The sequence below is a fragment of the Squalius cephalus genome, assembly GCF_949319135.1.
Source record: "Squalius cephalus genome assembly, chromosome: 11".
In the NCBI taxonomy this organism is placed as follows: Eukaryota; Metazoa; Chordata; class Actinopteri; order Cypriniformes; family Leuciscidae; genus Squalius; species Squalius cephalus.
In genome coordinates this window covers 23,751,858-23,765,143 of record NC_137132.1, presented here as the reverse complement: position 1 = coordinate 23,765,143, position 13,286 = coordinate 23,751,858, and the positions used below count along the sequence as shown (strand labels likewise).

Here is a 13,286-nt window from a genome sequence, read left to right as displayed (position 1 = left end):
TCCAACTCAAACAGTCAGTACTCACAGTCTCTAATACACTTTTAACACATACAAACTCTCTTATTACACACTATAAACATATATACGAATACACTAATACAAACTCTCTTAAAACTCTGCACTATACCTATACAATCCCACTCGTTCTGCTCAGGACACAAAGATGTTGTGATGATGACATGCCTTTTAAAGTACTGTGCACCAATCAGGACATAGAATCAATCAGCCTGCAGGAACCAATCAGGCGCACACATACTCCCAAAACAAGGAGGTACAACAAAACACATAAACAAACCATAGGGTCCTAACTATTTATATATATCACCTTAATATTTAGTTGAAATATTTTTTCAGGATTCATTGATGATAAAAAGTTAAAAAGAACAGCATTTATTTCAAAATATAAATGTTTTCTAACAATATAAATCTTTACTATCACTTTTTATCAATTTATCACATCCTTGTTGAATAAAAGTATTAATTTCTTTCAAAAAAAGAAACAAAATTGTAGTGTATATTGTTACAAAGATGTGTATATATATATATATATATATATATATATATATATATATATATATATATACACACATACACACTACATTTAAAAAATATATTAATACTTTTTTTCTAACTTCAAAGTGTGCATTTAACTGATAATAAGACATTTATAAATTAAATGTATCATGGTTTCCACAAATATATGAAGCAGCACAACTGTTTTCAACATTGATAATATTTTTTCTTAAGTATCAAATCATCATATTAGAATGATTTCTGAAGGATCATGTGACACTGAAGACTGGAGTAATGATGCTGAAAATACAGCTTTGACATCACAGTAATAAATTACATTTTAAAAGATTTTAAAAATGGAAATTTTCAATTGTAATAATATTTCACACTATTATTGTTACTATATTTTTGATCAAACGTTATTTATGTTGTAAGTGGTTTGTCGTTCGACTACTCCGAAAGAAAAGACTCAATAGTTTGCGCAGTCATACCATCAATAGAAGAAGATCTACAGCTTAGGGACTTCTAGCACTGAGCCCCTGTCCTCTAAATCATCCTCACAACAAAGGAGAACGTGCAGAAGATCAACAACCCATTAACACTTTTAACCTCTCTCAGCTGCTCCGACCTTCTCAACAAACTCTCAAGCCTTTTGGGACCAAAGAAAAAGTAACAATTAAAAACAGCAAATCATGAAAAAGATTTAAAAGGGCAGAAATGAAAATCTATTTCTGACATGTTTTAGATGTATCGAGCTGTAAGGCTTGGACTGGCTCGATTCAGTGGACAGTTGTGGCGGGGTTCTGTGACCCAGCCTCCCTCTCATGTTACATGTCCCTATTTATAACATCTCCCACCCCTCCTTCAGTCCCAGCCCATTGCCCAAAATCCCGGCCACTGTTAGGAAGCACCTTTCCCTCTCAGCTGGGCCGCAGTCTGCGCTAGACTGTCAACTGAGATTCATCTCTCATCATCATCATCGTCAGCTGCTGCTGCCTGGCAACTCTCGCTCGCGACGTGCATGGGATTATCACACACACACACACACTCATGTGTACTGACGCACTTTTTTCCTTTTCCACTTTTTTTTCCAAGGAGAGATTGCTTAAAGTGAGAAGCAAAGGAGCGTTTTGTGTTTCTGCTGCTTTTAATTAATCTTTTCATCTCTGGGAAGTTTCGCTGTTGTGGCTTCTGTTTTCGTGAGCGACCGCTTTGGTGCATGCGATGGATCACACGCTGTTCGGCTGTTTGCGCAGCCCTCACGCACCTCCACAGGCCCTGCACCCCGCCTTCGCCCTTCACGGGCGCTCCGAGCACCTCTCCACGTACCCTGACCTCTCCACCTCCTCTCCTTCTACCTGCATCGTGAGCGGTTACCCAGGTGAGGACGGGGGGCTGTTTGGGGGGCACGGGCACCAGCGAGGGCCACCCATGTCCCAGCAGCAGCATCATCATCATCATCATCATCATCATCTACCCCAACCGCAGCAGACCGGATGGCACATCCCGCAGACGGCCAGCGCCTCGCCAGCCAGCGCCCGTCTAGGACTGGGCATCTCGGCCCCTGATTCAGGCTCTTCAGACATGGGTCCCGGGGGCCCCAGCCTCTGCGCAAGCACCCCGAGCCTCGGCGGAGGGGTGCCCTCAGGGGCCTCTTGTGTTCCCGGAGGGGATTTCGGACGTCATACGATGTCGCCGGCCGAGGCAGAGAAAAGGAATAGCAAACGAAGAAGTGACAGCTCTGGTAAGAGAAAAGGCTCATTTTTATTTTAAACCCATCTATATTTAAAAAGCTAAAAGGACCGATCTGATCAAGTCATTTTTTTTGTCGTAATGTGAAACATTATTAATAATGGTTTTCTATTTTAATATACTTTAAAATATCATTTATTTCTGCGATGCAAAGCTGAATAATCATCAGCCATTACTCCAGTGTTCAGTGTCACATGATTCTGCAGAAATCATATATATAACAAATGTATATATATATATATATATATATATATACAGTATAATTATTTATTTAATATCAGTAATACATATTATTATTTTAATATTATTAATCTAATTTTATAAATCGTATATATAAATAATATATCAATACATATTTAGCATGTATTATTTATTTGCTATTTGTAAATAATATTAATATTTGTTAAATACAAAATTATATATATTTCTTATTTTACAAATATTATATATAAATAGACTTAAATATTTTTTCATATATTATTTATATTTATATATAATATTTAAGAATTATTATTTAAATATATATATATATATATATATATATATGATTGAAAAACTGTAATTTTCTCCTATGCATACTACAAGAGCATATTACATTGTGTAAATAAATTCTTTGTAATATTTTTCAGAATAACATTTCTCTTATCAATTATTCTTTCATTATTTTAGTCCCCATTAAACACTGTTAAAACATCTAAGTTTGTTTTATTGTAACTATTCACAATCAGACTGAGTGCAGTGCTAGTAGTGTTTTTGGAAACGTGGGGAAACGTGGATCTGTGTTTTTGCCTGTGAGAGTTTTGTACTGTAGGTGTTGGCTTACACGCACAGAAGCAATTATTTTGGCTAGCAGAGGGTAGATTGTAACTCATGTGTGGGCATTTAACTGCACGCATGATTCACTTTTAGTCTCATCTGTTTCATCTCCTCACTTTTTTGGCAAGCACAAATAAGGCATGTGGTAAAGTAACTAATGCCATGGTCTGAGAAGGAGAACAGGGACGCCTGTGTTGGCATTTCACACGAAAAGCCAAACGTTAGATGACAGGAGTGTTTTAAGCAGCTTTCTCTTTGAAGATAATTTGTTTGTACATTGGAATCAGAACGGGAATATACTGTTACTTTATTTTTGGTTTTGCTGATGGGTAAAACGAGCAGGGAGATATGAAGTAAACTGAAAGGTTTTCGGTTCACTGCAAAAGCTGTTGTTTAATCTGATGGGCATCTCCAGTTTGTTTTGTCGGGAATAGTTGCCACTAGTGTTAAAAAAATCAATTTAACACTGCATAAAATGGATCATAAAATGTACTTTTACGATCTTGTTACTTCAAAGGGAATTTTAACTACTTTCTGCCCTTTAAAACAAAGTTCAGGTCCACACAAGAGGTACTGCCCTGCAGATGTGGATTTATTCTCATTTGTGCCAACCCGAAATTAACATAACATTATAAATACACTTCCACTGCTGAAAAGGTCTTGACAGAATTGGAGGACTCTGCACTAGGTTCATACATTTTAAACTTTATTTACAGTGTTCTTGTTGCATATGTTGCATGTACATTTTGCATAATTACATGCAACTAACCCTGACCAAACCCTAAACCTAACCCTATAGTAAGTACATGCAGTTAATTATTATTACTCATTACTTAAATGTATAATTACACTCTAACAAGGAAACCTTAAATATATATATATAATACAGACAGATTACAAATCTTTGTCGCAATTCTTGAATATAAAATATTTTTAAAAACAGGCAGACGGGATTGGAAGTTATTTGCACTACTAAATATAATCATTATGAATTTACTATACATTTACTATTATATTATTATTTGTATTAATATGAATTAATTTTGAATATTATTTGAATAATTTTGGATACTATTCTACTCCCGTAGCAAAATTTATTCTCAATTTTCTGCCTGCAAGTGGGATTTACAATAAACAAAGTAGATTTCTTGAATTATAGAAAATGTAATTCTCACGGATGTGTTTGGGGCATTTGAACAGTGTTGATCTATTTTAAGCATTATAGAGGTATTTCAATTATTAAAATGTTTTAATATACTACTTTCTATTCATTTTCAGAGCAACTGTGGCATAACAAAATATTCAATGGGCTTTTATAATGAGCACCAATCAATGCAACAAGGGCGGATTTAACTGTCAAAATGTCAACATATTTATATTTAAGATATATTGTTTGATTTATTCAAAGCATGTGTGGATGTTCTAATAAAACAGCACATGTCTGGTTTGGATAGGAGACAGCAGCCTAGCGTGTATTTTGTCATGTGGGTTTTCATGATATTCATTTTGGTTTCTTGTTTTTATCACCAATAAAGCTCAGTATGTAAGTAGAATATTAAAGTAGATGTCTAAATTTTCATTGTAGCTGTATTTTTTAAATCATCTTTGAAAGCTTAGGCTGTTCTGCTTTTTCCCCCCAGTACTTTTCTTTTTTTTAAAGAAGAGATAAAAGTTAAAGCGCAGGCCTAATTGCTGTGGTGTAACCGCCGTGTCGCGAAGCCGGGAAAAGTTTCCTTAACTTAGACCAGCTCTGTTCTCAAAACGATGCTCGTGTTGCTTTTTCTCACTCCACAATGGCTGCTTTTGGCCCGCAATAAATGTGCCTTTTTGCTCTTGTTTTAATCAGACCCACATTCAGCCGACTCTTTAAAATACATCTGGTGAAATTTTAGCTAAAACGGGGTGTAAAAAAGTCTTTAGAAATCACCTGATGATTATTTGTTCAAAGTCTCTTCATTAGCATGAGTCACCATAGACTGCAACTTCTATGCTAAACTACAATATCATCATTACACGAACAATCCTGAGTCTCTGTCCTTTTCAGCTTCTGCAAATCTCAACCTGCAAATGATACTGTTAAATAACACGTTTGGCATGTGTTTATAGCCATCATGATGTAGCTGACCAGCGGCGATTTCACACTTCATCTGAACATCCACCTACAGTGAGACCTTCAAGGCAAACTAAAATAATACTTTGCCATATATCTCAGTGTATCTAAGATACGCTTGAAGTGTTTTAAAAACATTGTTTGTTTGAGAATCCGACCAGCCTGACACAGCAACAGTGGCTCGACCAATAGCATGAGTTTGGGGGCGGGGATAATCTGACTAATGGCAGTTGAGGGAAAATATGTTTGAAAACAGTTAAAAATGACAAATCTGATCATTTACCTTCTTCTGTGTAACACTGAAGAGCACAAGCATTTAAAGTGACAGACCAGCACACACTGAGGGTGCTTTCACACTGGCAGTTTAGTTCGGAACGGGGCACGGTTCGCATGAAAAATCGCTTATGTGAACGCTGTCATGCGGACCCGGGTTCACACTGGGGTACCGAACCCGAGACTACCTGGAGGAGGTGGTCTGAGTTCGGTTGCACTCGAACCGTGCCGCAGTTTGTGTGAATGTGAAAGCAACACGGACTCGGGTGCGCACTTGAACAGGAAGTAAAGTAACCTGCGCATGCGTTTTAGCTGATGATGTATTTAATTAAATACAAACACATGTAAGGGATGATAGTGTTGATGATTTACCTTGGATACGAGCGAGAGTGAGCCTGCAGTGTATTCGTGCATATCGCGTGGAATCAGGGCAACAAATTAATGGAAATCCACTGTCTCCTCAAAAGAGTCCGTTTGCAAGCAGCAGAAAGCCACCTTATGCGACACACACACACATTAAACCCATGTTGTTCACTGCGCATAATAGCACAAAATTAATAAAAAACACAATATATTTACCCGCGTTTTGTTTTCTATCATGCCCCGTGCACGTTTGCGATGACGTAGGATGCATGCAAACGCACCAGGGTTCGATAGAATCAAGTTGAGTGTGAAACCTGACCAACGCTTCGGGGGGCGCCGGGAACAATCGTGCTCGGGCTCGGACCGCAGCAAAGGAGCCCAGTGTGAAAGCACCCTAATAAACAGAATGATATCGTCTGCTGGTGTGGACGCTAATATAGTTATCTTTATAGTTATTGTTCTGGGTGTGAACGGACCTTAAATTTTGAAACAGTATGAGAGTGAGTAAAATTTAATTTATGGGTGAACCTTCCCTTTAAGATGGGATAGTACACAGTATTTTATCATTGAAAAAACATGAACAATTATGGATTTGAATTATCATGCTGACTTGTGCTGAAATGGCAGAGCAGGTCTCGCCACTTGCGGATGGGGTCTCATTAAATTACTCTATTTACAGCTGGGTTTGGAATGCTAGTTGGATTAGCGCTCACTCCACACCCATAGATAAATGAACCAAAAGGCTTTTCAAGTGAGTCACAGCAACATGAAGTCATGATAAAGGCGCACGTCTTGTGAAAAAAGAAGCATAAAATTTCCTTCCTCATGTGTCAAAACAACAGAAGCGCATGTGTCTCCGGTAGGATGGATAGCTAGGCTAATCTGACATTTCCTCAATGGCCTTTTGCATTTCCCATTCAAGAATAGACTAGACGTAATTGAGCTCTGGCAATAACCAGATGTAATTGTATATATGAGCTTTTATGCGTTCATGTTCTGTCACTCCAAAAAACATCTGAAACTAGGGAAAGCAATTCGCCGTAATTGACAGCGCAAGAGCGAGGGAGGGAATAAGAAACACTCCACTGAAAATTGTTGTGAGCTGGCAGCTCTTGAGCCATGACTGGAAGACGCTCGTAAAATTTTGAGGTAAATAAACTAAGGAAATATATTTTTACACGTCCTCCAGTACTGTTTTGTTCCATATTAAAACTACAAGGATAGCAGATTCCATTAACACTAAGTCAAATGAAGTCTTTGGAAAGTGTTCTGGTGAGCGCCAACTCATTGTGAGAATCTATATAGCGGTTTGCGAAAACTCACGGCTGGAGCTGACTTTTACAAACAGCTGGCATGCACAATTGCAGCATCGTAAAATATGACTGGCAGTATTCCTTATTCTCCTCTGCTTTTCTTTATGACATTTCTGGGATTTCAACCCTGCAGTGATTGTATTTAATTGGAGCGATTGCATTGAAATGAACTGATTGTGTTTCAAAGCCCATTTTGTTGTGGAACAGTTGACACTGCTTTTCAAAAAGATTCTTTCATTCTTGCTTTTTCTTTTAAGAGTCCCAAGATGGGAATTACAAATCGGATGTGAGCAGCAAGCCAAGGAAGGAGCGGACAGCGTTCACCAAAGAGCAAATTCGAGAACTGGAGGCAGAATTCGCCCATCACAACTATCTGACCAGACTGAGGCGGTACGAAATCGCCGTAAACCTGGATCTCACGGAAAGGCAGGTGAGATGACCGAGTGCGACCTGGTCCCTGTTCATCAATCATTCTGTCAGAAGCTACTGTCGTTTTATTTTTTCTCTGGGTTCAGTGCTTTTCTATCCAGCCATGGAGTGGGACTATTGTATTCCAGATGTTTCTGCAAGCTCTCTTTTTGGCTGTAGTCAAGTAACGGGAGAGGCGAAGGAAGTTCTGTCCGCTAAGGCACTTCCGCCTTGCTGCTCCGTCTTACAAATTGGTCTCTGCGTGGGAAGGCGCTTCCTACAGCCATATGTGAAATAAATAGCACATGACGCTTTATTTGGAGCCAAAGATATATTGGTTGTTGTAACTATTTGATGTTTTAACCAAACAACTATGTAATCTTATTAAACCATTGAAGTTTATTGACAGACATAAAGAGATGACATAATGCTTGCTGTTTTTGAAATGACATCATTGGCAGGTCATTCTGGCCTAATTCAAAACACCATTCATAACATTTTAACTGCTCAATGAACCATGCAAGTGCCTTAAATTATAATATGTCCAGTACATCGCAGTATTTTAGATTACAAATTCGTTTCTAGACCTTTTGGTTTCATAAGACTTTGCAGTTTGCCATGGATCCCACAAGGAAGTGACATCTGTGGCCTTAAATTATGCTATCTTCTCTGGGGATACATTCCCAAGGTTTAGAATTAAAAACCTTGCCACACGACAAGTAAGCAAATCCGTCTCCTGCAATGTGATCCCTGTGTGAACCTGCTGGAGTTCTGGACGTTCGTGACAGGAGAAGGACTATGACTGGAGCACACGCAAAATGGTTACTAATCATAATGATATTGCACAGGCTAATTAAAAAGACTTATATTTATTACAGCACCTGCAAGAAAGCACTGTACTGGTCTCCATTAATGTTTTAGGGGTTTAGAATTAAACTTTTTTTAACTTTATAATTTTTTTTGAGAAATGTAAAATTAAAGTGAATTAAATAATTACTGTGAAAATTCCCATTTACTTTTTTTGGACAAAAGACTATGTCATCCACATAGTGAATTCTTATTGGCTTTTGCATATTTGTATGTTTTTTTCTTTCTTGCATTGATTTAAGCAAATGGGTGTCTTGCCACTGCAAAGAGGCCCTGATTTCATTTACACAGATCCAGTCTTCAACTTTACATTTATTTCAATGCTGCCATGCAAGTGCTGGTATTTTTAGGAAATTATAGAATTGTCTAATGACATGCACTGACCAGGGAACTCACTGGGACATTTTCAGGCTGAGAGAAGAATTGCAAACGTTGCAGATATATTTTAAGGGTGGCAGTCTTACAGTGCTGACAGTAATGAACATGGGTGGCCAATTTATAGTGTTCTAGTGGACCTTAAAATCCAAAGACGATTCCTTGCGGATGCTTGAAGCGTACGCTGAAAGAATTATTGTGTTGAGCGTAAAATGCGTAAAAGTTTGATAGCCATTTGAAAAAAAACAAAAAAAATTCAAATTACATCATTTTGCTGATTTGGGCCTGGTATTCATCAAGTCTGATTGTGTATGATGAAGAATTCTGATCTATTCCATGTGACGATCTAACATCATACCTACTCCAGAAATACATTTTAGCGTAAGGCAAGCAAGCCTTACTTGCACTGCAGTGACCATTTAAGAAACAGCTAAATCATCGTTCTGGGAAACGTAAATACTGTCTCTGAATTAACTCGCAAGGAAAAGACAAAAATGTCTGATGCCACAGAAAAGATGGGCTGAAAATACCGTAGCTGCCAAATATGTGCATTGAAAGCCATGGTATTTTTCAAGCGTCTTCAGAAAAACATAATTCCAAACTTTGTGGATCATGCATTAGAATAGCATGGCAGTCATCTGATCACATGGCACACTTGCACCCGATCGAGGGATATTAGCTTACTGGAGTTTGGTGAGTCATGGCCTGATCTACCTCTCCAATCGCTCCTCCAACAACCACAGTAAACAGATCATCTGCACCATCGGGGTGAACATACAGACTGATTTGCTGAAGACAAATTACACTCTTAAAAATAAAGGTTGCAAATATTTTGTTTTCACAGCGATGCCATTAAAGAGCCATTTTGGGTTCCCCATTCAAGGAACCTTACATGGAACACTTTTTAAAAGAACCAATTTTTTCGTAGCGTGAAAGACTTTTTAATAATCTAAACAACGATAAAGATTTCCACTGTAAAGGCCATTGCACACTGAGTCCGAAATTTTCGTATGCGTTTTTTCGTGTTAGTCAGCCTTAAAATTCGTCACGCACAGAAACCTTGCACACTGAGTCCAATGCGTATTTATTAAACCTTTGCGGAAAAAAACGCAAAAAATACTAAATGGATTCGTGGAGCCACATATTAAAAAGAAGACCACCAATTTCCGTGAACTAATCGATCCTGAACAGAGACTGGCAGTATCTAAGGTATGGACACACACACACGCGCTGGGCAGACAGAACAGCTGGATTTTGTCGTTCGCTTGTACGGTACGTGGCTCTGAATTGTCAAAAAAACCTCTCAAAATACTGGCTGTGGATGCGAAAAACGCAGAAAATCAAACCCGATCCGAATTTTTTTATTACGGGCGAAAGTTTCGTAGACAGTGTGCAAGCGTGATTGACATAACGTGAGGTCGAATTTTTTTTTTAACGTGCGAAAATTTCGGATGCGAATTTCGGACTCAGTGTGCAATGACCTTAAAGATCCTTTTGTGCAATGGAAAGGTTCCTTGGATGTTAAAGGTTCTTCATGGAACCATATGCCAATAAAAACCTTTATATATAAGGCATGCCTACATTAATCTGGATAGGATACATTTGAAAACGCATCTTTTTCTCTATTTTAGGCCTTCTGTCCACACTGAGATGGCATTTCTGTCCTGAGAGAACAGATTTTTGAAGACACTTAAAATTCTTTTCAGTTTTCTAGTTTGGACTGTGAAAACGGAAGTATTTAAAAACAACAGTGTATATCATGGTGTAAATATCATGGTTATAATCGCATGTCCTACTTGCGTACCGTTGCTAACGATAAATGTTACTTTGTACAATCTTCATATTACATTCCTGAAAAGATGACAGAAATGTACTCGCAATTGCTGTTGTGTGTCAAAACATGAGGGCAATTGTGTTTTAGACCATACATGGAATATAGCGATTTTTGAGTGCGATTGGATGCACCAGTAAGTGTTGGGATATTTAGCTAAGAAAATGATTGTGCCAGAAGAAGTGTGAGAACTTTATTATGTCTGCTCTCTCTGTATCATCTCAGTGAGCTTTTATTACGTATTACGCATGCGCAGTAAGATGATTTAAGCATTTTTCGTAGTTTTAGTGTGGACGGGAAACTTTTGGAAAAGCTTGAAAACGCTAATAAGGTTGAAGAGCGTTTTGAAACGATCTAAATGTAATGGGCTTAATGTAGATGTAGCCTAAGAGTGTAGGATCTGATAACTCACGTGTCTTTCTTTCCCACTAGGTAAAAGTGTGGTTTCAGAACAGACGGATGAAGTGGAAGAGAGTTAAAGGAGGCCAACAGGGGGCGGTAGCGAGAGAAAAAGAGCTTGTGAATGTCAAAAAGGGAACGTTGCTTCCCTCTGAGTTTTCGGGAATTCCTGGACTCCAACATACACCGGACTCACTTATCAACAATGAGGACAGCCACGACAGCGACCAGAGCTCTGAGCACGCTCACTTATGATGCTTATCCGGGGTCATGTTCAGTTAGAGATTATGTTAAGTACGGACTGAAAGTACACAAAGACTGCACAGCAGATTACACGTGCCAATGAGGAGCAACCACACCACGACGCCTCCCAGGACAGTTCCTGTGACGCCTCAAAGTAGTAGGCTAACAGTGCTTGCTCAATATGTAAAAATGTACACAGGACTGATATATTGTTCTGCATTTGGATGATACAGAATATTTGTGATACTTTGGCATCAATATTCACAAAGAAAAGGTGCCTTGCTTGTTTGACGGAAATGTTTACACATTTGAAAATGCCGTTAAATGCATTAAAGGTGCTGTAAGCCATTTCAAAATCCTCACTGTCAGCAAAGCCAAAGTGTTTTACAGAGCCTAGAGACTTCTGTCAGGTGGTATTGATATGTTCTGCATGCTATTATATAAAATAATCACTTACAGCACCTTTAAAGTACCCTTCTACTGCTGTTTTACTTGAAAGATAGAAGAGCAGTGTTTTAAACTGTCTGGATCTGGCCCAACAACATTCCATTCTGATCTTACATTGAAAAGGGGTATGTTTTAGTTTGCACTGTCAATTTCTGTGCCTTAATTGATTTCTACTGTATGTTTTTGTACAATTTCGATGTGATCGAAATAATGATCAATCAAGTGTGCAGGAGAGTCAAAAACATTTCAGATAATATTATGTCATGTAAATATAAGTATTCCTATCCTCCAAAAATCTGACAGCTGTATCATGTGCAGACAATGCTTCAACAATAAACTTTTCGTATGTGGCTTCTTATCTCATGAATGATTCTTTCTTGGAGGTTAGCTAATAATAAACAGTGCTTGAATAATTTGAGAAAACTGGCTTTTGACTACAGAACTGACTGCCAGGGCTCAATATGTGAGTGTTACGGGTCAGTTGACGAAACTTCCCCCCTATTGGGCCTCTGCTATATCCTACTTTTTTTTATGTACATGCATGTTTATGCCTTTTAAACTTTTGCTTGTGAAATACTATTTTAAATTTTTGTGATAGTAGGTAGTATCAGTAGAACGGGTTGAAAATAATGTCATTTTTGCCATTTAACCTACTGTATGCCATCATTTTCTAGCAAATGTGTTTGTGAATTTATTTCTGTCCTGGAGTTTCCTGTATGATTATATTGACTATAATGTCTAAGCTAAAATTTTCTTTGCAAATTATATTAAAAAAATAAAGGTAGCTATATAGCCTACCGCTTGGCCCAATAGCGGTTAAAAAAACAAAAGTGCATGCATTTTGCGGAAAAAAACATTGGTTTCAATTCGGCTCTACGTGACTGTGCTGATAAATATGGCTATCATCCATAATACATACACTAGCTTGACATGGAAAGGATCTCAAGCTGACTAGCTGAAGACGTTACTGCTTTACCCATTAATAGACACGATACTTCCTTGAAAATAAATTCCAGCACAGCTCTACAACAACCATAATGAAATGACCCTTAACAAAATGCTTTACAATAAACAACGTGTGCCAATTTATCTGTTCAATATCTTACTCACCCGTCGACTCGAGTCATAAAAACGCCATCTCCGCATCACTTTTACAACATTTCAAAGCCCTCAGTTCCCGCCATCTCCGAAAAGCCAAGCCAAGTCAAGCCGATGTTGATTTTGTTTTATGATTTACGAGCTCTATCGCGTTCTCTTTATGCCAGAATCCTCTGTTCGGTGTTTTTTTTGTTCTTTTTTTTTTTAACCGGGAGGTCAAGCTGCTCCATGTCAAGCTTCCTCGCTGCGACAACTAACCCACTCCCACTGTCCCACAAGCCTCAAAGTAGCAGATAAACGTTTCTCTATTTACGGATATGACGACGAGACATGCACAGGCGAGTGATGCAAATATGCATTTGTTTTCTTCTAAAATATAAACAATTATAATAGGCTTACCATAAGTGTGTCAGGGTAAGACAAAAGCGTGTTTTGGAAGAGGGATTAATGATGTATTGACTTATTATTTAAATGTTGT

General features: G+C 38.1%; 1 protein-coding gene across 1 annotated transcript; it reads left to right on the top strand.

Annotated features, from left to right (window-relative positions):
• The first annotated feature begins 1,383 nt into the window (after window positions 1-1,383).
• Window positions 1,384-12,067, top strand: meox2a (mesenchyme homeobox 2a). Its single transcript, XM_079886141.1, has 3 exons — window positions 1,384-2,257; window positions 7,398-7,570; window positions 11,054-12,067. Exons 1-3 carry the CDS (start codon window positions 1,738-1,740, stop codon window positions 11,273-11,275), a joined length of 915 nt encoding a protein of 304 aa, XP_079742267.1. The 5' UTR covers window positions 1,384-1,737; the 3' UTR covers window positions 11,276-12,067.
• The last annotated feature ends 1,219 nt before the right edge of the window (window positions 12,068-13,286 follow it).

What these genes read in the sequence shown, in the direction of transcription:
- meox2a (XM_079886141.1), top strand. Translation starts at nt 1,738, where the DNA reads ATGGATCACACGCTGTTCGGCTGTTTGCGCAGCCCTCACGCACCTCCA. An exon ending in ACGAAGAAGTGACAGCTCTG is followed by an intron (nt 2,258 to 7,397) that starts GTAAGAGAAAAG and finishes TTTTCTTTTAAG; the next exon opens with AGTCCCAAGATGGGAATTAC. An exon ending in TGGATCTCACGGAAAGGCAG is followed by an intron (nt 7,571 to 11,053) that starts GTGAGATGACCG and finishes CTTTCCCACTAG; the next exon opens with GTAAAAGTGTGGTTTCAGAA.